Source organism: Perca flavescens, chromosome 16 (genome assembly GCF_004354835.1).
Source record: "Perca flavescens isolate YP-PL-M2 chromosome 16, PFLA_1.0, whole genome shotgun sequence".
Lineage (NCBI taxonomy): Eukaryota > Metazoa > Chordata > Actinopteri > Perciformes > Percidae > Perca > Perca flavescens.
In genome coordinates, this window is record NC_041346.1 from 18880861 (window position 1) to 18906890 (window position 26030).

Sequence of the window (26030 nt, forward strand, 5' to 3'; positions counted from 1 at the left end):
GTGTGTGCGCCTGCGCACCACTCTCTGGCCGAGCAGGCGGCCGACTACACCAAGTAGCCACAAGTCTTCCGTTTGCAGACGGCTGACTGGAGGGTTTTCTTCTTTCAGGCCTGTTTGTTTTCCTCTCAGAACCAAAGTGCAGTATGTATGTATTCATGGATCAGCCGCATCAACCTGGTTTCGGCTCTTCACTCCTCGCCTCCGTTCCCAGACCGATCCTCTCCTGCTCACAGTCTGCTCAAACTCTGGTGCACACTCATACTGTACTTCCCCTATTCATGATTGCAAGTAATTTTGTGTATGAATGTGTTTTTCAGTATTTTAAGATGTTTTGGCTTAGTGTTACATATAATAATGTCACAATTTTAATTCCTGGTATATATTCTAGAAATCCCAACTCTACTGTGACTTTCATTTACATATACTGTGTGTTTAGACACCACTTATATGAACTGTCAGGTTTGCTGTAGTGAGTCAAGCAGTAAAGACTAGAAATTTGCAAATGAATCTCCGTCCACATGAAAACGCAAAAACACGCTGTCAAGCCATTGCAAAGAATCATCAACAAAGCAGTTAGCGGCGCACAATATGACGTCAAACACAGCGGATAACGGCGCACACTGACGTCGCAAGGCAAAAAAACCCGGTTATACTGTCCACACGTCAACATTGTAACCGGCGTTCCTGAAAATGCTCACCCTGGCCGGAGTTTTCAAAAATGTTCGGTTACAGTGCCCTGAAACTGCGTTTTCGTGTGGACGGAAGGCCGAACCACAGTAAAATAAGTCACGGTTATAAAAATACCCGTGTCCGTGTGGACTAGGCCTGAGTAGGTGAGGGAGGGGGCTAAAATAGCCTGGGCACACTCAGGTGTTCCAGGTTACTCTGACGAGCTCCTCAGTCAAAGAGACCGGTGAACAGCCAGACGTGTGTGTGTGTGTCTGTGTGTCTGTCTGTCTGTCTGTCTGTAGATCGGCCTCTGCCTGAGACCGTGGCAAGCTCACCTTTGTGTGTTGTCCTCTGCTGCTGTGGAGCAGCATTGCACATTTCTGTTTGTTTTGCTAATAAATTGTACTGATAATTTTGTTACAAGCGCCTCCCATCTTTCCATTACAATGGAGATGGATGGAATTTCAAATGTGGTGCTCAAAACATTGAAAAATTACTACTTTCCTGGTTAAAATATCCACAGAAGACACTATCAGCTGATTTCATGGGGACTATTATTGGGGACATTATTTCTGGAAAGACAAGTTGCAGGTTCTTGTAGTTTGTTTAAGTGCCATATTTGAAAATTTTAACAAAATTCCATTGACCTCCATTGTATTCAGGTGTGAGAGATTTGGTATCTCTTAGGGCTGCAACAGTTATTTTTATTATCGATTTATTGTATATTTTCCAATTAATCGGCCAAATCAATCAGAAAAGCCCATCACAATTTCTTGGACAACAAAGTGACATCCCAAATATACTTCCATGTAAAACAAGAAAAGATTGTCCTCAAATTTAAAACTCTGGAACTTGCATTTCTTTTGCAATTTTTAAAAAATGTAAATAATTAATCCCAATGATTAATTTTCTGTTTTTGAAATAATTGTAGGCAATAATTATTTCAGCTCTTGTTCATCTCTAAACCTAGACAAATACAACCCATACGTGAATACATTATACCACCTGAGATAACAGAAATTATTTTGTATTTTTGGTGAACCGACCCTTTAACAGAAAAGCTCAACATTTTGGGATATATGCTAATTATGTTATCTGGCAGAGAGAATTTATGAGAAATCTATAAGTCTAAACAATATGCTATTTATTAATTTTGCCTCAGAACAGACAAGAACTGAATCTTTGGAGTCATCCTTGGTGCATGAATTGGGAACCACTGGAATATACATCTTTTTAATAATCAGCATTTTCAACATCGGACTAAGCAAGAACATAATATTTCCTACTATATATTACACAAAAGAACATTCATATGAAAGCAAACAGGTATCCCTATTGGATTTGGCTGGCGCCAGGCTGGCAACAGTTGAGCTTTTCCTTGGACAGGTAGAGCATCGGCTGAATGCTGCTGCTGAAGTCCATCAAGCCGAATGCGATATAGTGAATGTAGCAAAGAAACACGTCAGAAGAGAAGTAGCCCTTGAAGGGAAACAGTGCGACAGGTGGGAAGTAGTTGAACACTATGATGGCCAGGATGATGAGAACCATCTTGAAGGCTCTCTTCTTCACGGGATGCATCTCGTCTCTACCATGCCCAGGCTGCCTCAGCACCCAGAGAATCGCAATGTTGCAGAACACCATGAAGGCAAACGCTGCGAGAATTATCACCGTAAAGACCTTGTCAAAGTTGTTAATGTTGTTCACACATTTAGCAGCGGCGTAGGCCAGAATGATTAGCCAGACTATGATGGCCAGGACTGCTCTGTGGTGACGGTCCTTGAGCTCGGTGAAGGTGATGGGGTGGACCACGGCCATGTAGCGGTCCAGGCAGATGCAAGAAAGGAAGAGAGGCGAGAAGTCTTTGATGCCGTAGAAGAAGCGCAGGACGTACCAGGTGCTGCTGGTGCTGAGGAAGACTACGTTGGCCAGCTCAAGTGGAGGGATGAGACAGAAGAGTGTGTCTAAAATCGCCAGATGAAGGATGAAGATATCTGAGGTGGAGGAGTCCCTCTTGTTCTTTTGGATGAGCCACAGCACCATGAGGTTGGCCGGGATGCCCAGGAACATGTTGATGAACTGCAGGCACAGGTACCAAATGATAACAGCAGGCATGTGTTGGCATTGCTCATACACTGTCTTCTCACCGACTGTGGAGTTGTTAAAAAGCTCCATGACAGCAGGATCAGAAGACACCAGCCGGAGGAACAAAGATCTTTAGACAAACACATAACATGTTCAGTTGTTAGTTACAATAGAGACTGTATAGTATTAGAACAGCCCAGTGAAGTGTCAGTTATCTATTAGAGGAAGGTTAATGAAAAATGATACAACGGTCCGTTTATGAAACATGCAAATACGGTTGTGAATGGTTGCATTGATGCATTGCTAACTTGCTTTGCATGTTGTGTTTAACACCTCAATGTCTGTGATGGATTTTTAGAAATGCTAGTGCAAAGTGACATAGTTTCGAAACTAGCTGTTCAAGCGGAAATTCAAGCAAAATCCTGTAAAGAAGCACCAGTCATTGAATATTGCCACATACACTGTTACAGTTTTTTTTCGATTGTTAAACGACAGTGGGCACAACTGGAGTCACATGTGCAAAACTCAACCCACAGTCTGCACTACCAACAGTCACCTGAGTTCAACAGTTCACATCACCTGCAAAACTCATTCAAAGCAACACAACTCTTAACACAGCTAAAATTGCAATCAGCAGTGTTTGATAGGCACCAGACTGAAATCTGTTCTGTTTTGAATGTGTGGTTAACAGTTTTGACAGCAGTGTGTTAGCATCTGAACAAAGTGCTGTGCACGTTGTGGTTAAAGTCATGGGATAAGTGTGTAGAGTTTTGAAAACTGTGTTCAAGCAATGAGAAACAAACTAGAGTTTGGTCCACATGAACTGCTGCTGTGCAGACTGTAGTTTAAGTTTTGCACATGTGACTCCAGTTGTGCCCACTGTTGTTTAGCAATCGAAAAAAATTTAATATAGAGGAACTTTCTCAAAAATGATTTTTAATGTGATTAACTGTGGTTTCACAGTATAAATTTAACGTCCAGCTTTGGCAGGAAGTGAATTGTGACTTGAAATACTTCCCCTAATTACCTAAAAAAAACCTCCCTAAACTTATTGAGTAAAACACATCAATGACACTGCAGACGACAGTAAAACAATAAAAAATTAAGTGTAGGCATGCCCTTTTGGAAAACATCATAAAGAAAAATGCATATTTTTGCAGCAAATGCACTGATCAAAAGGAGAAAAGGCAAACATATGATACTGTGGTATCAAACTATATTTCAGTCTGTATCAAAAGCTTTATTTTCTGTCAGAACAAAAGTTGAAACAATAAGAAAACAATGGCTTTCACTCAATGCATATACTGGAACTTGACAAACAAATCACACACTAAGTGGAATTTTTTTTTGTTCTATGCAGTTTTGCATGGTAAATGAAGCCTCTTACCTTGAAATGGTGCATATCTGTCTACTGAACTTCCCCTCTGCCCTGAGCTCTCTCTGTCACACTGTCACACTTTGACTTGTTAGACTCCTCAACCCAGTTCCTCTCTTCACCCATGTATGCATTACTCGACAGCGGCTTTATTAAAAAAAAAAGGCTCACGGAATTGTTTGCATGTCTTGCTACACGTTTACGCCATGTCAACAGGCAGCCCATTTTGCTGTCTCTGTATCTCAGGGTGATATGTAAATATGTAACCTGACTACATAGAGGGCCTAGTCACCTGCAGAATATTGCCGCTGTAAAAGACACGGCTACAGACTGAAGAACACTCCCAATACACAAGACAATTATGTAAAATTGCAGAATTTGAATTTAGAGGTCAGGAGTTACCATTCTGTGGTAACATGACACTCACCTGTTCAACAGGATACTGCAGCACCTTCCTAAAATGACTGATGTCCCCACTCTCCACTGAATCCTTGTGTGACTCCTGTGTACTTCTGTCCCAGTGTGAGCAAATCCTGAGCCCTCACCTCAAAATGAATGGAACACATCTTTTGGAAGATGACCCAACACTTCAGGGATCTTGATCCTCCAATCACAGCGTCAAGACAAGGGTGTGGAAGCTGAGGCTCTCCCCCTGGATGCCACAATGTCTTGTTTGGCCCCATGTACATCCATCATCCATCAAACTTTTAAAATTAAGAAATAAAATAATCATAAAACAAGGATGATGATAAATGACACTTGTAGAAAATGAGTTTGGTAGGGGGGGGCAGAGAAATATAATCTAAGTTTGTGATAAGGACATGTTGTGGCAAGTCATCATCCATTCACACCGATTGGCAATGATGCAACAAACCAATGGTGCCTGACGGAAAATCGGCAGTAAACAACTGATGCAACGGTCCAGAAAATCACTTCTGATTCAATTCAGTGTAACGATGTGTAATATGTTACGTAAGGGCTGACACGTTTGGAGGTGTGATGTCCATCGGCGGGTTTGTGCTGCACCCAACATGCAGAACAGGGACGTGTACAGCATCTCTACTGAGGACTACAGATCAGATCACGCCACAAATTACACTTAATTACTTACTTATTTAGTTGTGTTTTTCTGAGTCTTAACTTGTTCATGGCATCTAAAGAGTTGTTTTTGAGGCTTATTGAATGACATGGTGAACAGGTTGACCTTAGGCTTACTCCTACTTTAATAGACAGTAAAAAGCAGGGGTGAGGGAAGTACTCAGAACATTTTCTTAAAAGTATAAGTAAGTAGACAATACCTATACCTATACAAAATACATAATTTTACTTAAGTATTAGTGTCAAAATATACTTATAGTAGCAAAAGTACTCATTTTGCAGAATGGCTCATTTCAGAATAACGTAACATATAATGGTATTATAATTATTGATGCATTAACATGCACTGGTTGAGGCGGGGCTAATTTATTTTATATATATATATATTTAATTAATATTCTTTGTTTTATGTTAAACAAAAAGCTTTCTCTTTATCAGAAAGTTCTATCTCTGTAGGGATCCTTTCCATAATGTTGTCAGACACTCTATCTATATATAATAATCTGAGCCTGTCAGTGGCAAAAACAGCAGTGTGGTTAGTGTGTTTAGTGGATGCAAACTGACAGAGTGCATTTTACATTGCAGCCCAGTTCATGACTGCTGGTTACAGCGTTCTTACTCAATACTGGACCACAGATTTCAAAGATTTTGGTTCACATTAGTCACTTAGACCATTAGGCAAATTGTAAAAAACTGTAAATACTTGGAGACAGCCCCATGTCTCCTACTCAGTCTTCTATTTTTAACCACCCAATAGTCTCAGAATGAGAAGTGTCAAGATTAGATCTCATGGGAAAGTTCAGAATAAGCCTTATAACCTCATTTACTATATACTTGAACACATTACTTTCTGCCAAGGTTGCAAAACTAACAGATTTTTGTATTTCAGATTTTTTGTCTGTGTGGCTCTTACTGGTCTGAAGCGGGCCAGACTCAATGCGGTAAAGGGTGATGTTAATGGTTAGTTGTAGGTTAATGTTATAGAGCAATATTTTAAATTTGAAACCAAGTTTTCAGGGTCTTTAAAATTAGCGGTATATCTACTCTGTCTAAATCTACTAATGTAAAAAATATTTTTTATTTCAGTGACTGTTGAACACAAGATTGTTCCTACTTCATTGTAAAATCCATTCCACATCACACTCATGTTAAGATAGCAAGTTGTGATGTCACAAAATCATCTCGTATGTGCCCGTCTTAAATTTAGATTTAAGCTAAACTTTCCCAGCGTATGAATGTGAAAACAACCCTAACCCTAACCCCTTTCATATGAATGTTCTTTTGTGTAATATATAGTAGGAAATATTATGTTCTTGCTTAGTCCAATGTTGAAAATGCTGATTATTAAAAAGATGTATATTCCAGTGGTTTCCAATTCGTGCAGTCTGGGTGCACCAAGGATGACTCCAAAGATTAAGTTCTTGTCTGTTCTGAGGCAAAATTAATAAATAGCATATTGTTTAGACTTATAGATTTCTCATAAATTCTCTCTGCCAGATAACATAATTAGCATATATCCCAAAAGGTTTAGAGGTTTATTTATGAAGAATCATTGTTGTAGGATAAATGTATATATTATATATATATTATTTGTGACTAAGTAGTTTCTTGAGTTGACAGCTGCCTCCATCCATGATTCACTGCACCAACTGTGCAGGTCTCCAGTTACTCCTCATTAAAACCAAGCAGAGCTAATCACATCCAAGGGTGAAGTGGAAATGTGGTGCATGAATTACATCAGATCATTCTCACTATCTAGGGACATTTCCTTAATTCATGACAGGAAATGTCATAAGAGAACAAATCAGAACAGACCATCCTGGAGATACACAGACTTTCTCATGGAAAGTTGAGTTTTTCTTTGTTTTAAACAGCTCTTTCACTGAAATCCAAATGGGACATGCTGTATATGAAATTGCAATTGGCCTTCACCGACCACTCAGGCACATCAAAACGTGGAAGCAGAAACCACTGGGTTAGTGTTGCTCAGTTATGATTTACTTTAATGTTGGCAACGGAGAGATCAGATTCTTCATTATTGTCATTTACCACATCTGTACAAAGGTTTGAATACAAATACAAGGTTAGAATAAATTGTGCCATTGTTAAAAGGTTGTCTTCACATGGAAGGACAACAAACTTTTAAAACGTGAACAATATATGTGATAATTTCTGTAATCTACATTTGATGTTTATTATGCATTGCTTTGGTTTACAAGGTTTTGAAATCCATCATTTTATACTTAGATATAAGTGTTTATACTAGTGTATTGCAGCATTGTAAATATGAGAAAAACACATTGCAAGGAACCACAGAATCTAGTCAGCAGTGTTTGGTCGTATTTATTATTTTACATTTTCTCTGAAGTTTTGATAGAAAGCTGAAGGAAAAGAGTTTCACTCACACATAATGTAGTTTGAGCAGCAAGAAACATACAATTAAACAAGTGGGAAACAGACATCAACAATATGTTATGTGCAGACATCCCTGCAGTACCACACAGATCCATTATAAAGCTATAATGTTTTTTTATTATACCGCCACCCACTAACGAATATTTCTTTTGTAAACTTTGTGGATGGCTGAGTGTTTTTACAGTTTTAGTCTAAAGCCAACCGTTTCATGGCTGATCCTGGTAAAGAGGGACGCTTACGAGTACTACATGGGTTTTTACATCTGTGCTAATCTCCAGGTTTCAAACTAAATCTCTTCAGAAGATAAATATTTTGGGGCTGAAAATACAACCCATGCAAAGAATCCACTGTAAAGACATACAGGGGATGTAGCACTAGATAGCCAAAGTGATTTTCTTTTGTTTTAAGCTCCCAACCAAGGAGCTCGGTCTCCAACACATTCACCATCTGCCATGTTTGTCCTCCTCAGCTCTCTTCTACGTGCAAACTTCCAAACTTCTCAAGTCTCTCTGCCTCTACATCTCGATGGCTTGTAGGCTGTCCTCCCATCTCTCTTTTTTTCAATCTTAACAAAAAAAATCTCAAAATTCATAAAAGGTCCTAACATTAATAAACATGCTACCATAATATAAAAACTGTTGTTTTCAGTAATTCCTGTCTCTCAGTGTTTGAAATGAAACACTCTAAAACCCATAAAGCCAATGTCAGGTAAACATATTATTATTAAAAGAAAGGAAATACTAAAAGACATGGGCAAAGTGTAGCTTAATATGATTTAGATCAAAGTACAAACTAAGATAAATGTAATTGATACATCACAGCAAGCAGATGCAGCTGGTGATTTGTTTATATTAAACTGTAAGAATATGGCATTTTATTCCAACAGAAATCATCCCCCCACTAAGTTAAAGTTCATGTTTTTTTATGTTGCCTGCGGAGCAACAGAAGTAAAAAAAAATCTTTTTTCTTTTGGGAGTGGGAATGGAGATCTTGCAGATGCTGTGATCCTGCAAGAAATGGAGTGATGGGATCTCATGAGACCCGACTGGTTTCTTGATAGCGTTCCAGCCTTCTCAGCTCAGTCGGAGTGTTTATGCAGGACACCTAAAAGGCGCCAAGTAAGGGACTCTCTCGGGTCAAGTCATTTGGGTCAAGTTGTCCTCGGAGTATTCACATCTAGGTAGTGCATAGTTTGGGGTGGAGCGAAGTATAGTAGCTACATGCTGCAGTTGTGTGTGTGGGGGTGTCATGGCTGAAAGGTGCATCACTGCTACAAGTGTGGGTAAACAACAGTCAGCTTACAGTCTTATAAACGTTTTGCTCCAGACCAGCATCACGATGATTCCAAGCTGAATCCTGGTGCTAACATGCTATGGTGTTGGTTGGAGTGTAATTTTTTTCAGATGAAGGTGGAGTCCATGGTGCTGGTGTCTTGTGCACTGTGTGCTCGAGCCTCAAACAGCTGTTTTATCAATGCTGACTTCTCCTGCTCCAGCTGCGCAATCCGCTCGCTCCTCTCCGTCACCTCCTAAATGAAAAGAAGGAAAATAAATGAAGTGAGTGACTGAAAACAACAGCACTGACTCGTAACTATTAGTGACTCCTGTCTACTGGCAGTGCGTCGACTGTGTCGAACCTGTGTGAGAAGTCGGTTCTGGTCCTTCAGTCTCTGGATGGCTTGTGGAGGGGCCGGAGCCGGGGGCTGGGGATTAGCTGCTGTCTGAGCAGCGCTGGAAGGAAATGACTGCTGAGAAACAAAGAGGAACCAGTGTCAAAGGGAAAGTGTCATTATTTACATGTCTAGTACAACCAGCTTCCATGAACCTGGTGCAGACAGAAATTTCACAAAAGAATATTTAGTTTTAATATTCACAGCGTTCAGCTTTGAGACACACAAATTCCCCAATAATAAGCTAAGCAATGTCAGCATTTTGACATTGTTTTTACAGACATGTTAGCGGCTCTGAGACTATACTTAGGCACATTTAAACAGTTTCTTTCCACAAGCTGTGATTGCTTTGAACAAAGCACCTTAAACTAGGCACTTTAAATCTATGTATGGATTTCATTGTATAGCATTTTAATATTGAGGTTTCATGTGGCTTTGTTTGTCTGTTTTTATGTTGTGTCTTCTTATGTGTTGACTTTGCACTTTGAGCTACTTGCAAATTTTTTCCAATGCGGGTTACACTGCAAATGGCTAATAAAGTGAATCTGAATCTGAATCTGGTGCTTTGAGCTAAATGCTAACGTTAGCATATTAACATGCTAATAGTGACACAGTAAACATGCTAATGTTTACCATGGTCTTATTCTTAGGTTAACATGTTAGTATGCTAACATATGCTAATTAGCATGAAACACAAAGTACAGCTGGGGCTGATGGGAATGTCGTTAGTTATGATGAAGGTATAAAAGTATTGAAAAAAATTAAAATGTTGACCTAGTGATGGGCTCTAGATGAAAAGTCAGGAGATCACCAAAGTTTTTACAATTCATCCTGAGGGGGACATGAATGTCTCAACAAACTTTCAGGACATTGCCATCCCTAGGGCCATGCCACTAGTATGGCTAAAAATCACCACGTAAAATAAAATGATGAATAGGCCATCTGATAAAACTGTCAGTTATGACAATCACTTAACATTTACCACAATCACATGACTTGTGAGCATACTGGGGTTCATAAATGTGGTATAGTCTTGAATTTCTTTGTAATTTTTAACATTTGATGTTAACATTTCTCATAACATCTGTCGGAGCTTCATGTGGAGCAGACATTGACCTGATCCAGTGGCACACCCTCCAACATCCAATTTAATCAAAACATTGTGCAGTTCTAGTTTTGTGCGACAGCAAATCACAGCAGGTATCCACACAGTGACCAAGTATCGAAACACCTATAAAAACTCCCATTTGAATACGTCCATACATATGATCATTTATATTTACGTTATATATCAAGATAGTGAGACATTGAGAATTACTTGACTAATCTCAATCCTTAATATCACATAAAATTGCAAAAGTCAATGGGGCAGCAAACACTCACCATCCCAGAGCAGGAAATAAGGTCGTTAAGGCAGCGGTTGACTTCTTGCAATTTGGGAATTAGAACATTCATGCGACTCTGATTGGCTTCTGTGAAGAAATCCTGAGAGTAGAGAACATAAAAGACAATTAGTATGAAATTTAAGAAAGTATTGAAAGGTCTGAAAAATGTCACGATAAGGAAGGACGATGACTTAACAAACTCATTACAAGATTTGGTAAAGGGAAGTTAACTTAAAATAGTAAATGAGGAGAATATACTCTGAAAAAAACACTTGTCAAAATGTTTTTTTTTAATACTTGAGAACATATTCTTCCGCAACTGCCAGTTCATACTGAAGGGTTAGGATTAGATTACAGATTACTGAGGCTACTGTGGGTTAGGGTTAGTCAGGAAAAAATGTTGCCTTTTCTTCTACCACAAGGTATTTTACCCTGTTTGACTGCTGACCATGAATAAAAAAAAACTGAAAAAAGGAGCCCTTAAATTTCTTTTCGGACGAACTTTATCCAAATTCTGATACTTTAAGTTTTTATATATCTCTCCCAACAGATATAGAGTTCATAGTTCAGATGTTTTTTATGTTCAAAACATTTGTCAATATTGTTTTATTTGGAAATATAAGAAGTTCAACAGCTATAAATCATGGAAATATATTCTCATGATTAGATATTTTCCATATCAATAATAATAATAATAATAAAAAAAGGTTGCAACAGTGTTTGAACTGACCGCGCAGTGGGAGCTCTGGCCGACCTGCCGCTGTCTCTCTGTGACATTGTGGATTTGTCCCTGGTACCAGTCGCGGGCCCGCTCCACCACTTCCAGGCCCGCCAGCAGGGAGTCCTTCTCCTGCTCCAGCTCTTTCATTTGCTTCAACTGTGTGAGTTGAAAGTTAAAAGGAGAGTATGTTGTTGGAGAGTGAAAAGGAGGGGGACAGGAAAGGGGTGGAAGAGGAAAAAGAGAAAAATGTAATTAAAAACAGACAAAAACAAACCCGCCTGAAATCACTTTCTGTGCTGATCTAACATATAGACAGAAAACATTTCTTTTTTTTTATTTCCCATGCCATCACTAAGACAGCTTTCAGATCGCTGCCAAGATTAAATCTAATTATTGATTTCTGTCAGCAGCCTGCATGGTAGACAAACTCCCATCTTTTCACAAGGGCATCTGCAGCAAACTCTTTTGTGCTGGCAGAGACAATAGCGCCATACCAATTGTGCCGGACTCTTTCCCATCCTGAACAATGTTTAGAGGAGCAATCAGTCCGGCGTCATGGCAACCGCGCAGCAACCTAAGAATGGGGTAAACAGCACTTCAACTATGGCCACCCCAGTGTGTGTGTGTGTGTGTGTGTGTGTGTGTGTGTGTGTGTGTGTGTGTGTGTGTGTGTGTGGAGGCTGCATTGAGTTGTGCTGACCAGGCTGTCCATGCGGCACACTGCCACAGTCCAGGCCTCATTGCTGGCATTCAGCCACCTGGTGTGTCATCTTTCTGTCCACCCATCGCTCCATCCCTGCGTGTGGCTCAGTACATTCCTCTGATCATTGCTCATCAGTGCTGTTTAAAACACAGCCATGCTCATACACAGGGATACATGTTGCGAAAGTAACCTGAAATGGGACAAGGGATTCAAGAGTCTAAATCAAGCCCTGTTTAACATATTTGTGCTCTTTCCCAAAGAGCCTGCAGCGAGAGAACACACAGAGGACGATAGGAAGGGGGGTTTAGGGGAAGAGGAGGGGGTCGGAGACCCGGAGGGGTATGGCCCGTGTCTAGAATGAAGCATGACCCAGTGTCAAGCTGCATGAATGTACCGTAGTCCCCAGGCAGGAAAACCCACTGTTTAAAATAAGTTAGAAAAAAAGAGAAAATACACACAGAGAGGGAACAGAGCAGCAAATTGTGCAAAGGTTATGGAAAAGTCGGCGCATGTATGTTTGTGTGCTGGCTGAATGAGCCGGCATGAATACACACGACAACGCACATACAATAACATGACACCCGTTGCACAAGCTGTTTAACTGAAAACACAAAGAACATAACAGCCTTTCAAACTGCATCTACAAAGCACTGTGAAACTGTGTGGTCTGAACCTTGAAGCTCTTCATTACGACAGCAGATCAGAGGCAATATACAAGTCCAAAAGTCCCTGAAACAAAGACAGTTTAGGGCTACAACTAACTATTTACATGGATTCATCTGCCCACTATTTTTGTGATTAGTTGATACAAACCTAAATATATGCAATAGCTTTATATTAAAGAGAGAAAAGCAGCAAACCCAAACATTTAGAAGGATATATTAGAATGTACTGTATTCTTGATCAATAACTTAAAATGTTGTGGTTGATTCTGTCAATCAACTAATCAACTCCTTTCAGCACTTTCCAAAACATAAAGCTCTACAATACCACAAGAGGTTAGAGCTAACAAAAAGACCCAACGCTCCTGAGGAAGAGGAAAAGATTTCATTATTGATTGATTGATTGATTAATCAATTAATCATAACTGTAAGTTTATGAAATGTTCGAAAAACACTGAAAAATGCCCATCAAGTTCTCTCTTGTTTTGTCAAACAAAAACTTCATAACTCAAAGATATTTAACTTACAATAATATAAAACATAAAAAAGTAGTAAGTCATCATTTGAGGAACTGTAACCAGCTCATAATCGTCATTCTCGCTTGATAAATGACTTGAAACATTGTTGTTAATTAAATTCTGTCAATCTACTAAACGATTAATCAACTACTCCTCTCAGCACTAGTTTAACTACTAAAGCTCGACAATACCACAGCAGGTCGGAGCCTACAGTCTAAAGTCTAAAACTAGCCCAAATAACTAGTTTATTCTGTTCAACAAACACAAAAAATTTGTCAACTGTCACAATTAAATATCAAAACAACCTGATGCATATCTTTGAATGCTGAAATACACTCTCTATAAAACCATCTGAAGGACAAACTTTAATTTCGTATATCCTCTACAACCATCTCTCCCTTTCCTTCTCCGTCTTTCTCTCCCTCTCATCCTACTCACCCAGAGGAAAAAGTGCAGGGCCTTGCTGCTGTAGAGGCTACTGCTGAGGGGGATGAAGACGGTAGTGTAGGCAGCCAACACAGCTGTCCAGGCTGGGCCGGGCCGGCTGAGCGAGTCCTCTACTTCTACCAGGCCCCTGGGCCCGACCCGGCTCACTACCATCAGGGCAGCAGCGGGCCAAGTCGGCCTGGGTGGGAGGGCCAGAGGGAAGGGGGAGGAGGAGGGGGGCAGGGAGGGAGGGAGGGAGAAGGAGGGGAGCCGGATAATCAGCCTCTCCAGACACAGAGGCCAAGAGACGGAGACGGCGACACAAACAGGGAGAGAAAGAGGGAGAGGAGGCGAGCTAGAGAGAGTGAGAAATGGTGAGGCAGGGGGAGAGACGGAGAGTGAAGGGAGGCATGAGCTCCCGACTGAAGGGTGGGAGGGGCAGAGTGAGGGGGAGGCAGAGGGCGGAGGGATAGGAGGCCAATTGAGAGTGAAATGGATAAAAGCCTCTACTAGAAAAGCTTTTCCTGGAATTTCCATGCTTCTATTGTTTACTTTTCTGTGTAACTAAAATATTTTCTGACATGTCTTTAAAAGCCTCAATCCCTGTTATATCCGATCACACTTAAAGTCATCAATGTTTTAGTCCAAGCAGACCTCTGTCTCTCTGAAAGTTGTTTACTACTGATCCTCTACTCTTTTACCCAACACTAGAATGAGATAGATACTAAAGAAAAATAATTTAAAATGTGCCATGTCTAACACTTTCCACCTGCTGAGGAATGATCAGCTGAAAACTATGAAAAATCTCCCGAACATCATCCTTTTATATTAAAATCAGCCACACATCTCTCTGTCTCTCTGTATGTAATGTTACACCTTCATCCAGTGGTTGTCACATTTTGTCAGTTTTAACAACTGGTGCAAAGTTACTGGACATGGTTCTTTAGGGCTGCAATTAAAGACTTTTTTTTTATTACTTATTGATCTGGCAGTCTAAGAAATGAGAAAAAAAAACACAAAAAACACATCACAGTTTCACAGAGCCAACAATGACATTTAAAATCAGTGTGTTTAGTTCAACCAAGAGACCAATACCCAAATATATTCAATTTACCTTCATATACAGTAAGTCAAAGAAAAGGCAGTAAATCTTCACATTTACAGTAAGAAGCTGGAACCAGCAGTTTTGGGCATTTTTGCTTGAAAAATTATGATTATTAATCAATTACAATCACTCTGTTGGCAAAAAAGCATCAGAACAACCTCCACCTCGCTTATTTGACTGAAGACTGAGTTAAATCTAATACAGTGGAAAGAAAGCCCACTAATTGCTACCGCACGTTTTGTTTGTGCTGTAATGTAAACCAAACGCGAGAAGAAGTGTTTCCAACATGCCGTACCGTCTTTTATATTAAAATCAGCCACACATCTCTCTGTCTTTGGTTCTTTTTTATCATCAAAATATGAGCTTTAGTGGGATATTCCAACAGAATGTGATGTTTGCGTGTCAACTACTGTAGTGATGTGCAGTTTTATTAGGTTTGCACAGTTTGGGACTGTGGTTTTACCTGTGAAGTTTAAAGGTTTTGAAATGAAGTGATATTTTTAAAGAAGCAGGTTGGAAATGGTAGGTTGTTCACAGGTAAATGAATAGAAACAGGTCAGCAGACCCATGCATCACTGTCAACTAATGACCTGGATTGCTGTTTAACCAGTTATGAATGAAAACTGTATGCATGCACAGCACTGACATACTGAATAGTTCCTTAATGAAACATGAGTAAAACTATGGCCCAGATGTGGCCCCTTTAAGACGCTTTGTAAAGACTGTTGGGTGTAGAGGTGTGTGTGTGTGTGTGTGTGTGTGTGTGTGTGTGTGTGTGTGTGTGCGCGTGTGTGTGTGTGCGTGTGCGTGCGTGTGTGTGTGTGTACCAACCATTCCGTAATCGACTCCGTTGGATATGGTATGACGCCTCTGCTCTTCCCGACTCCGCCCGTGTCGCCTGGAGCCGCTAGTAAATCCTGTTGCTGATTCGCTCTGAAATCTTTGTAAACCTGATTTCACAGCACCTAGACAAATATGAAACACACAGACTTAATCAAGACTGTCAGGTAGGGGTGTGAATCTTCACTGGTCTCACTATTCAATTTGGTTACAATTATCCTGTCAACAATTCAAATTGATGCGATTTGATATCCCGATGCATCAATCCCTATATATTATTATTTATTGCTACACGTGGTTTTCATACAACAAATTCAGTCAGTCATATATGAACTCCGCTTTTTATTGTATCTGCTCTTAAAAAAGACACTTCCTGAATATAGCAGAGATTGAACACAGCAGACAACAGACAAAAGGCAGAAACAAAAAAAAGCAGTGACCGGAAAATCAACAAGTAACATCAGTAGGCAATAATCGATTATGGTCTGTCACTGCATCCATGCCAAATCGTCCAGGTCCGCATCGCCATGCATCGATGCAATGATTCATTTCAACACCCCCAAGGTCAGGTATGCACTCATTAATAACTGCAGTTTCACTGGTTGCCGGCTGAACATAACTGTGATAACAGTGTAGGGAAAACACTTTTTGGGCTTGTAATGACAGATGTATGCCACACAATTCTATCAAATATGCAGAATGATGTCTTTTCCCTTATACAGGGGGAAAACGCTCAACTTGCAATGTCTTAAAAATGGCATGCAACACTGGGCAAAATACTATAATACAATAATTTGGCCCCATAATGCATTTGAGTTGCCAGTGTATACCACAGGAGGGAGCTGTACTCTGCAAATGAGTCTGGACACTAAACTCAATCAGGTTTCCCTGTGTGTTTACTTGACTGAGGATGAGTTCAGTGGAGCAGACAGAAATATGTGAAGTATCTGAGCTTAAGCACACTGTAGAGAGAACATCTCAGAAAGCTCAACAACAGGACAACTGCTCTGAATTAATGATACTTTCAGAAACCTAAAGCCTTACAATCAGTGGTAGTAAATACCACTTTCTGTTTTGTTTTTTTGGCCGGGTTTCCCAAAAAGTTAGGATGTTTGCTTTGTTGTGATCAAGAGAAAGACAGAGAGTCAGACTTCTGTCCACTTTATCAAACCCCATCTGCCAAGGAAGATCATGATGTGATCAAAAGCTCCAAAGCTAATTAGACCTAATGCAGAGAGTGTTTTGTCAGCTGCCATTTCCAAGCTCAAGAACGAACTTTGAAACCCAACTCAGTTATTCCGAATATAACATATTAAAAGATTTCTCTGCCCGGTTCCCCTTCAACTCTCAGTCAATCTCTGCTTATTTCTGTGTGGAGTTTGTACGTTTTTCAGTGTGTTTCTGAGGGTTTTCTATCACAGCTGAAAGATGTGTCGGTCTGATAAAGTGGAGGCTAAACTCCAAGCCCTCCGAATTGTGTGTAAACGTGTCAAAGCATCGCAGTGGTATTTGTTGTGTGGTATTTCCCACATATCGTTATCAGATTTTTAGACTAAAGAACACCACTGCTACTTTACCAAAACCATGAGAAAGTGAAGGAGAGTGAAATAACTTTATGGTGCTGTCTAGGGTGTTGGGGAGATTTCACCACTGCCGTGATTCAGTGAGCCCTGGCCTGTCTGATGTAATCTGGCCTAATCCAAAAGGGCTTGGCTGCATGTGAGAGATTACACTGCTGGTCTGCTAAAAAAGTAAGTGGACATAATATTACACACATAAGTGATTTTTGGATGCACTAATCACATCTGATTCCACTAATATGGGCATTAATATGCTGCTGTAACAGTCCTGCTACTCTGTTAAAGCTTTCCACAAGATTTTAGAAACAGGCCAATCATTCATTCATCCTGTTGGACCGGGTTGAGGTGCAGGCTCAAGTTCTACCACACCAAACTCAGAGAGCCTTTTTTTTGCTTTGTGCACAAGGACATTGTCATTGTATATTGTAGCATTAAAATTTCGCACAAAATACTGACAAACGTAAACAAGAGTATGTGACCTTTTGGCCATATAGTGTATCAGTCCATCTATCCATCTGAAGAAAAACACTGTACTTGTAATGAAAGTGGTCTAAGCAGTAAAAGCCCTGAGGGCTCGAGAGAGAAAGTGTGCGAGTGTCACTCTTATAGCTCCAGCTGTACAGAGATCAGCAAACTCGGACAGACTAATTGTGTGTGTGTGTGTGTGTGTGTGTGTGTGTGTGTGTGTGTGTGTGTGTGTGTGTGTGTGTGTGTGTGTGTGAGAGAGAGAGAGAGAGAGAGAGAGAGAGAGAGAGAGAGAGAGGATGTGAAATAACTCATATGATTGTGAGAGCAAGAGAAACCAAAGTGAGTTTGTATGAGCGAGAGCCTGTATGTATAACAAGATAATGAGCAGGCAAACTGGGAATTTCTCAGCAGCGGCTCCTCCAACCTACATCCAGCTCACCAATGAAAAACTGAACAAATGAACACGCATACAATTGAACATCACAGTCGTTCACCAGTCAGAGGGTGAAAACCCTCAAGATACATTTCTGAAGGAATTTCTGACACGACCTCTGACCTGACCTGGGGTTAACAACAGCAATTATTCAACTAGCCACCCAAAGTTAACTCAGAAGCCCTTAAACAGGGCCTGTTTAAGCTGTGACATAATATTGATATCTGAGAAGTGTGTTGTCAAAAACCAACAATAACTGTTGTAGATGAGATGCACGTAAAGACTCACTTTTAAAGATACCATTTCTACCATTGTAGGGCTCATTCTGGATGACAAATACTAACATACAAGTCTGCAAACATTGTGCACTTGTGTGTACAATAGGGATCACTGCATCCAATTAAATTAGAATATGAGATCGAAGCTGGCAAGGACATATTAACTCAGTTATGCAAGCAATCAAATGTTTTGCTTATCGGAATTCCGTCTCAAGTGTATTTTGTTCTGTGTTCGGGTGGATATGCAGGGACGAAGTAGCTCTTCTTCTAACTCATGTTCATGCACATGTTTTTGGTATCCAGATAAAAGTTTGTCTTTGATTTAAGTCAACAGCAAATCTAAAAACTAAGGCACAAAGAGTTGAATTATAAATTAACGTGGGATGGGAATTAAATTGCATTCAATCATTGTGAATTCAATGTTTGACTTTTGTACAGTTGGTCAGTCAAAACAAGCAATTTAAAGACCTCACTGTGCTTTCATGATAGGTATTTTTCACTATTTCCTGACACGAGCTAAACATAAATAGAAAAAAGAACTAACAGATAGGCTTACTGAATTACAGTCGATAAAAGGAAGGTGGTGAGATGTAGATACAACTGCATGACATGCGGTTTGCATTTTCTATTGAGTGTGTGTTGATCTGGATTTTGACAGACATAGTCCGCTCCTCAAACACGCACGCACAGACATCATTTAGAACTATATACATAGGCTTTTATGGTAGGCTACTTACTTCCATCGAGCTGCGGTGACTCCAGAGCGAGCGACTCAATAGACCTGACCCGGCTCTGCTGGGGCTGTGTGGGTTTGGTGGCATGGCCCGGGTCGGCCCGGTAACACCCGCCCCCTGTAGCGACGGAATTCTGCTCCAAACTCCGCCCGGACCTCTCGAAGCCCGCGCTGTACCGCACAGGTCCACACGCGGGGTACCCTGCCCCCTCCTCTGGCCTGGCCCGGCTTTGCAGAGAGGACGCCCGGTGCTGCTGGGTGTTTGTCACGTTGCTCGGTCCCAGCGGACGGACCTTGTTCTCAACCCGAGTCCCAACACTGCATGTGGACAGCGGGGCGGGTTTCTGGGGCTGCTTTGGTGCCTGCTGCGGGTGGACGGCAGCCTGGGCCTTGAAGTGGGCGCTGTGCTCCGGGTTGAGCATGGAGTAACGCAGCCCCGCAACGAACCGCTCAAAGGTGAGGCAGCCATGCGGTGGGGTGACCCTCCTGAGGCAGCCCAGCACCCCGCCGGGCAGTTCCCGGGTGTCTGCCCCCTGCCAGCGGCTCTCGATCTCCGAGATGTGGACATAGCCCCGTCCACCATCATCCAAAATGTCAAACAGGGTCCTCAGGCTGTGCAGAAAGGCTTTTGGCAGGCCATCTGTTGAATACTGCGTCTCTTTTGGCTGCATTTTGGCAGTTTTAAAGCCCTCCGTCTGGCCTTGAAAGACTTCTTTTTTTGGCCCAACTCGGCCGTAAATCGACGTTCCGTTCAGTTTGCAGCCCTGATCGGTCGCTATCAAAGCCATGAATGTAGCTAACGTTACTGATAATCTTCGACTAATAAATCAAAAACACACCAACACGAGTCGGATAACTTTAAACAAACACACAGCGGATCATACAGATTAATAAAATAAATACAGGCTTGCTGAGTGGCAAATTACATATCCCAGTTTGAAGATGTTTAGCCTCAAATATGTCCTACATTTAACCGTTTTGGCCGTATACTATCCCGTCAAAACTCTGCTGCCTGTGTTCCATACTTTCCTTTTTCTACCGTGGACCGCCCTTCAAACGGCTCTGCGCAAGAGTCCCGGGACCAGCTATTGGCCGCGGTGTGCACGAGCTCAGCGCTCATTGGTGCAGGCCTGAGGTAGGCTCCAGTTTGAGTTGTGCTTTTGTTATTACTAATGCTGAGACGTTATTCATAAAGCCTGGATATTACCCTCTTCCACATAATCAGAAAGAGCTGGATAAACTATCACCTTACAGCCCCACACAGCCATAATGGGAAACAGAGTCCTTTTGTTTCACCGCGTTCAATAACTTAAACTTTGGATGGAATGCAATATGTAATTTTAATGAGTATAGGCTAAACAATTTACCCGTATGTTGATTATATTAAAATGTAGCCTACCATTATTGTTCATTGTAAAATCCCTGGTCAAAACAATAATACTACAGCAACAAAATCGTTATAACACAGTGATTTGATGGCAAAAATTACTGTGAACTATTTACTGTAAAACGATTTAGAAATATCACAGTTGTACATACAGGCTAATTGTAAAGCTCCTGACCTATGTGTATTGCAAAATAATTGTTCAACACCTCTTTATACAAAAAACTGAACAAGAGCTATTGTTCTATGTTGCATTAGATTGTACAGTGTTCATGGTATTGTGTCCACTCGCTGTATTGTGTGTATCTGCTTGGTCCAGTGATTCATTGCAGATATAAGTAGCCTACATTGAGAGTGTATACAGTTGCCATTTTTATGGAGGTTATACTAGAATTTAAAATAATCTATATATTTGCTCATATTTTTAGATGTACCTGAGTTATTTCATGTTATGCATCATGTGGTGATATCTCAAAGACACAACCACTGATATGTAACAAGTTACAATTAAAGCATAAAACTTTACCTAATTGATTTGGTAATACCTTACACAATAGCCCTTCCTCCAACTAAGGCTACTATCAAGTGAAAACAATGACAATGTATACTATCTTAAGTGTTAACTGTGTTTCTTCCTTCCTTACAAAGACCCTTTCATCATGCATCACCTTTGATATAACATAATGTGATGTATATCAAGGTTTTCTCTCAGTCAGGCTGGACAGCTGCAGTCACCCTGCTCCATAACACACATAAATCCAACTTTCACAGATTCAAAACACATTGCAACCATTTCTGGCACTTCAGGGACACGTCTTCGGTTTCTTTAGCAATGAGTCACACAAGAGAAACTATCTGTCCCTGCCCCATGATTATCTATAACCTGCCCAGACTTGAGCTCTCATCCTGTCATCATCTGCATGACCTTTAGCAGCGATTAATGTTGAAGATACTGTCACACTCACACAAAGGACTCTTTGTATTTACCAATTGCCTAATGCATGTTATTCAGTTATTTTTCCTGTCAGACCAGGTATTGAATCATACATTTTCCATATGTTTAAAATGCACTTTACATTTTTCTTTATGAGAGAAGAGGCTGAAAGAAAGGACACACAATCAATAAATCCCCCACAAACATGTGCTGTCACCCACCTCCCGCTGACAGTCAATCACACACCAGTTGTTCTTGTTAACACATCAATTTGTTTGAATTGATCATGACTCTAGGCTAAACAGAGAGGCCAATAGATCAGATGTTCAAAAACCCAATAATAGTGTTGCTGTGAATAGTGTTTGTTTTTGACCTTTTTTTGGACTTGCATTTCAGGCTTGGTCGCTATATAACCAAAGAAAGACAGAAATTGAAAGAAAGAGGAGAGCACTCACTGTCCAGTTGCAGCTCAGCTCACTCGACTCACAGGGTCAGACAACTGAGCACACTCACTCCTGCACTCATCTTTCTCATGTTGTCACACGCATGTACTGCTGCCAAACACACACACACGCACCATCCAAGTGTTCGCCAAGAGTGCCAAAAGGCCAGTCCATACTGCGGTTTGTTTTAGTTATTGGACATGTAGATCTTCAGCTCCACCGGCCAGTCAGTCCTCGTCATGTTATACACTTAAAAAAAAACACACACAGTCTTTTCCTTCATTATTTCTGGTTTGCTCTCCATTTCTCTAAAGTCTTTTCCTTCAGCAGTATCAGTGTGCATGTGACAATGGATATGACAGCTTATTCAATTCATGACGCCTCGTTTTTTTGGATGGAGAAAGACAAAACCTTCAAATCTTGGAGATATTAAATCAGATTTGAATAACAGTGGCAGGACTGGAGCGAGAAAAAGCAAGGGTGTAAAAAATGATGTAAAAAGAAGAAAAAAAGTTTCCTATTGCAACGATAGAATTAGAATCTCAGAATTGGCTTGTTCTGAGTGAATCAAGGGCCTGGACTTTGGTCGCTTCAATCACTCGGAGTGTTAAGGCTTGAAAGACTCTATTGTTGTTTCCAATGGCCTGCACTGCATAGTACAGATTCTATGTTACTAACACCTTATTGCAGAAATCAGTTCAGCTGAAGTGATTAAACTGGAGTCACAGTGGTTTAAAACAAAACAGAATCATAATAACATTTTGCTTTTTGTGGGCATATCTACCAACACACAAAAAGATTCTGTGTCGACAGAGCTTAAATGTTGTAAGAGATTTTTGCACATTTATTTAAATTTTTTAAATAAAAGATCTTATTTACATGCATTTTGAGCACTTCTGCAGAAACACTACAGGCAGCAGTTGTAGATTTTAATAAAAATAAAGAGTACGTGTCCACAGATCTTCTTACTCAGTTTTTACAATGACCTAAATCCAATGACAATTTCTTTATAATGCTTTTTTTGTTTGGGTCTCTGTAAATTATAGTAAAGTGTCCTGAAATAACTTCTGTTATGATTTGACAATAAAAATACAATTGAATGGAATAATAAAAAAACAGCAAATTCTGAATAAGCAATGACTTTCCTGTCCAAATCTTTTCCATCTACCTAACCTATTGCTCATGCTGTCATCATAAATTAGCACCTAACCTCATGGAATTTATGTTTTTTGCACAGATATTGAAATAAATCAAAACAATATTTAGTCATCCTGAGATATTGCAGGAGAATATCACTGAACTGGAGGCAATGAATGAACATGCAGTGGCTAAAAGTGACAACAGTAAATAGTTTTCATGTGGATTACACTGCTGCCCGGAGCATTTTATTAAATAACTATGAATGCTCATCTATTTAAAAGGATGAATCATTCCACAACGATTTGCTCTCTGTAGTCCAAGGCATACATAATTAAAAGTATCAATGTGTAATTTAGATCATACGCTTGACAACACAAACCAGTCATTTACTGGTTTGGTTGACCCACCAGTGAGAACAATATACAGCTCAGGCTAACCCTATGGGGTACACAGTGACAGCTAGTGGCTGGTTTTGGCAGTTCAGTGTTAATTCTGTTGCATGTCAAACAAACACATCCAAATAATAATACCGGATCACAAGCTTAACATCGGATTCCCCCTAAAAACCCAAACTAATTCCTGACCTCTGATTCTGGAAACTGTTTATCCATACAGTAATGCTGTTATGAAATTCAAAAGCTCCACAAACTCTGAAACTGAAAACTAATATTTCACGTCCAGGGTTAGGGTTAAAGTCAATAAATGGCGTATCTGAATATCTAGTACATTTTCTGAAAAGGTGTAATTCTATACAGTAGATTCAGAAATTTGCTTAAAACAATGTTTATTCTATCACATCGCCATATTTTGTCTTCTCAGGTCCTTCTTTTGATACCTCTGGTTTAGACACTGAAAGACAAACAAAGAGACAGACATAGAGCATTAAAGTCTGCAAACTGTCATTATTTGGTTCATCATGACAGAGGAAGAGAGCTGGCACAGATAAATCTGCTGAGAATACTGAGCCCAGAACACAAATGCATTCACTTCCATAAAACACTGTTGCTTCTCCTATTCAAAGATGATCTAACAAGACAGTTATCACCACAACAACATCCACATTTCATAACTCTACATTATGAGCCATGAGAGATGGCGAGCACACTGTACTCACCCTGCGGTGGCGATCTGTCCGGGACTTTTCCTGTTTCTAGCAACAACCAAAGGTCTGAGCATTTCTGCGTTTCCCAGCGAGTCACTGCATAACTTCCCACTGATGACGCCACTGAGAGAGAAGCGAGAGAGAAGCGAGAGAGGCAAGGTTAGAGAGGGGACAGGTAAGCTGGGAGGAAGTAATGGGTAGCTAGGGAGTCGTGTGTGTTTGTATGCTTGTGTAGTTAAAGCTCATGTTTAATTTGTTGACCTATTGAAATGAGTAGGTTCCATTGAAGAGGATAAGGAAGCTTCCTCTGGAGAACCTTCTGAATGGCAAATAAACCACCAGCGCCTGTAACAGCAACACAAGACACATCTCAATGGCACATCTGTTACGCATAATGAACAGTCAAACTTTCTGTGACTTATTTAGTATCCATAACACTCAGTTTCATTTCGACAACAGCACAGGTCCTTTGTAACCCTATCGTCCTCTTGATCCTACAGGGGATTTATTTTGACCTGACAAGGATCCGACTAGGATCAAAACATTGTCCAGTTGTGGTTTGGAGTCGATCTGCAGGCAATATTCTTTTCATCTATACTGATTTCCAATAACCTTGCACCTGCATGTGATGCCCTCCTAGGAGATAGGAGATTATGGGAGAAATGAGTGCACATTTCTTTAGATCTGGCAAAAGTTCCAGATTTCAGTTTTTTTTTTTAATCCTGTAGGCGAAAAGAGGATTAGGACGGCAATGGCAGTGCAATGTCCACTAACAATAATGACTATAGGGATGGTTAACAAAAACATGGACCAAAACATATATATTTCTATTTCTTGTGTCCCTTCATCCAATGCCAATATACATTATACCTGCTAAGGTACAACATGTGAAACCACAGATGACTGTCTGCAGTTCATCGTGTTAGACTTCATTGAAAGAGAAGCCAAGCCGAATTTATGACAATACATGAGACCACAGAATCGGCTACAACCACTGCTGGGTAAATGATTATTATGATTATACAACCGTTATCATTCTGTGTGGCGTTCAGTGTGCACTATGTAATGGAAAGCATCCTCCTTTTTGGATAACAGAAACATTTGCAGAATATAGCTCCCTCCTGTGGTATACACTGGCCAAAATGATACTGCTGACTGTAGTTTCATTGGTCTTCTTACAACTTACTTGGTGTTTATCTACAGACATGTAGGAATATAGCTCAGTAAAATGTATTCATAGATGTGTTAGTTCAGGGGCTGATTTAGAGACACTGAAAGACAGAGTGTAAAAATAGAAACAATCCAATATGATGTTATTTTTAAATGTCTGATAATTCAGTAACAATAAAGATGACAATACAGGGTATTTCCTAACGTGGAAAATGACATATTACTTACCAAGTATAAAGGTCCCAGTCCCCCTCATGAAGGCATGAGACTGACAGGCAGCGTACCTCTGTAAACCCTGCAAGACAAAGTGAGAAAACAAACCAACTTTTACTACACGATTTAAACCTATGCTTGTATGCACGTCTACAGTATAACAAAGGTTACAATATGTGCAGCAGCTAATTCATTTGACTGCCAGTGTCAGTTTCAGTGTCCAGAGATCAGCAAGCTGCAGTGAAGAGGATAAAAAAGGTCAAAACAAAAAACCCACCGGGTGTTTTGCTGCCAGTGCATCGTCTACTTTGGTGAGGCCGATATTGACCATTTTGCCGGCTGTTATGAAGCTGGAGGTTAAAGTCTTGGATGGAAAATAGTATTATCTAACGAGACTGTGTATATACCTCATGGATGCATGACATAATAACTCTACTGATAGAAAACTTCCGTGATGCAAACCAAGAAATTCAGAAAGAGAAGA

The 26030-nt window shown here is 40.4% G+C and overlaps 2 protein-coding genes across 3 annotated transcripts; both read right to left on the reverse strand.

The window, feature by feature from the left end:
* Positions 1-7544: 7544 nt before the first annotated feature.
* sapcd2 (suppressor APC domain containing 2) lies at positions 7545-20190 on the reverse strand. Of its 2 annotated transcripts, none has more exons than XM_028601970.1 (6): positions 19165-20190; positions 15660-15793; positions 11424-11570; positions 10692-10793; positions 9276-9383; positions 7545-9167 (listed from the first exon to the last, which is right to left on the reverse strand). In XM_028601970.1, the coding sequence occupies exons 1-6, from the start codon at positions 19946-19948 to the stop codon at positions 9039-9041; spliced, it is 1404 nt and encodes a 467-aa protein (XP_028457771.1). In that variant the 5' UTR covers positions 19949-20190; the 3' UTR covers positions 7545-9038. The 2 variants fall into 2 exon arrangements, with proteins under 2 accessions (XP_028457771.1, XP_028457769.1); XM_028601968.1 differs by having other exon boundaries at positions 9276-9386.
* A 2646-nt stretch (positions 20191-22836) lies between these two features.
* tmem141 (transmembrane protein 141) lies at positions 22837-26030 on the reverse strand. Its single transcript, XM_028602061.1, has 5 exons — positions 25824-26030; positions 25562-25628; positions 24425-24508; positions 24176-24286; positions 22837-23910 (listed from the first exon to the last, which is right to left on the reverse strand). Exons 1-5 carry the CDS (start codon positions 25875-25877, stop codon positions 23846-23848), a joined length of 381 nt encoding a protein of 126 aa, XP_028457862.1. The 5' UTR covers positions 25878-26030; the 3' UTR covers positions 22837-23845.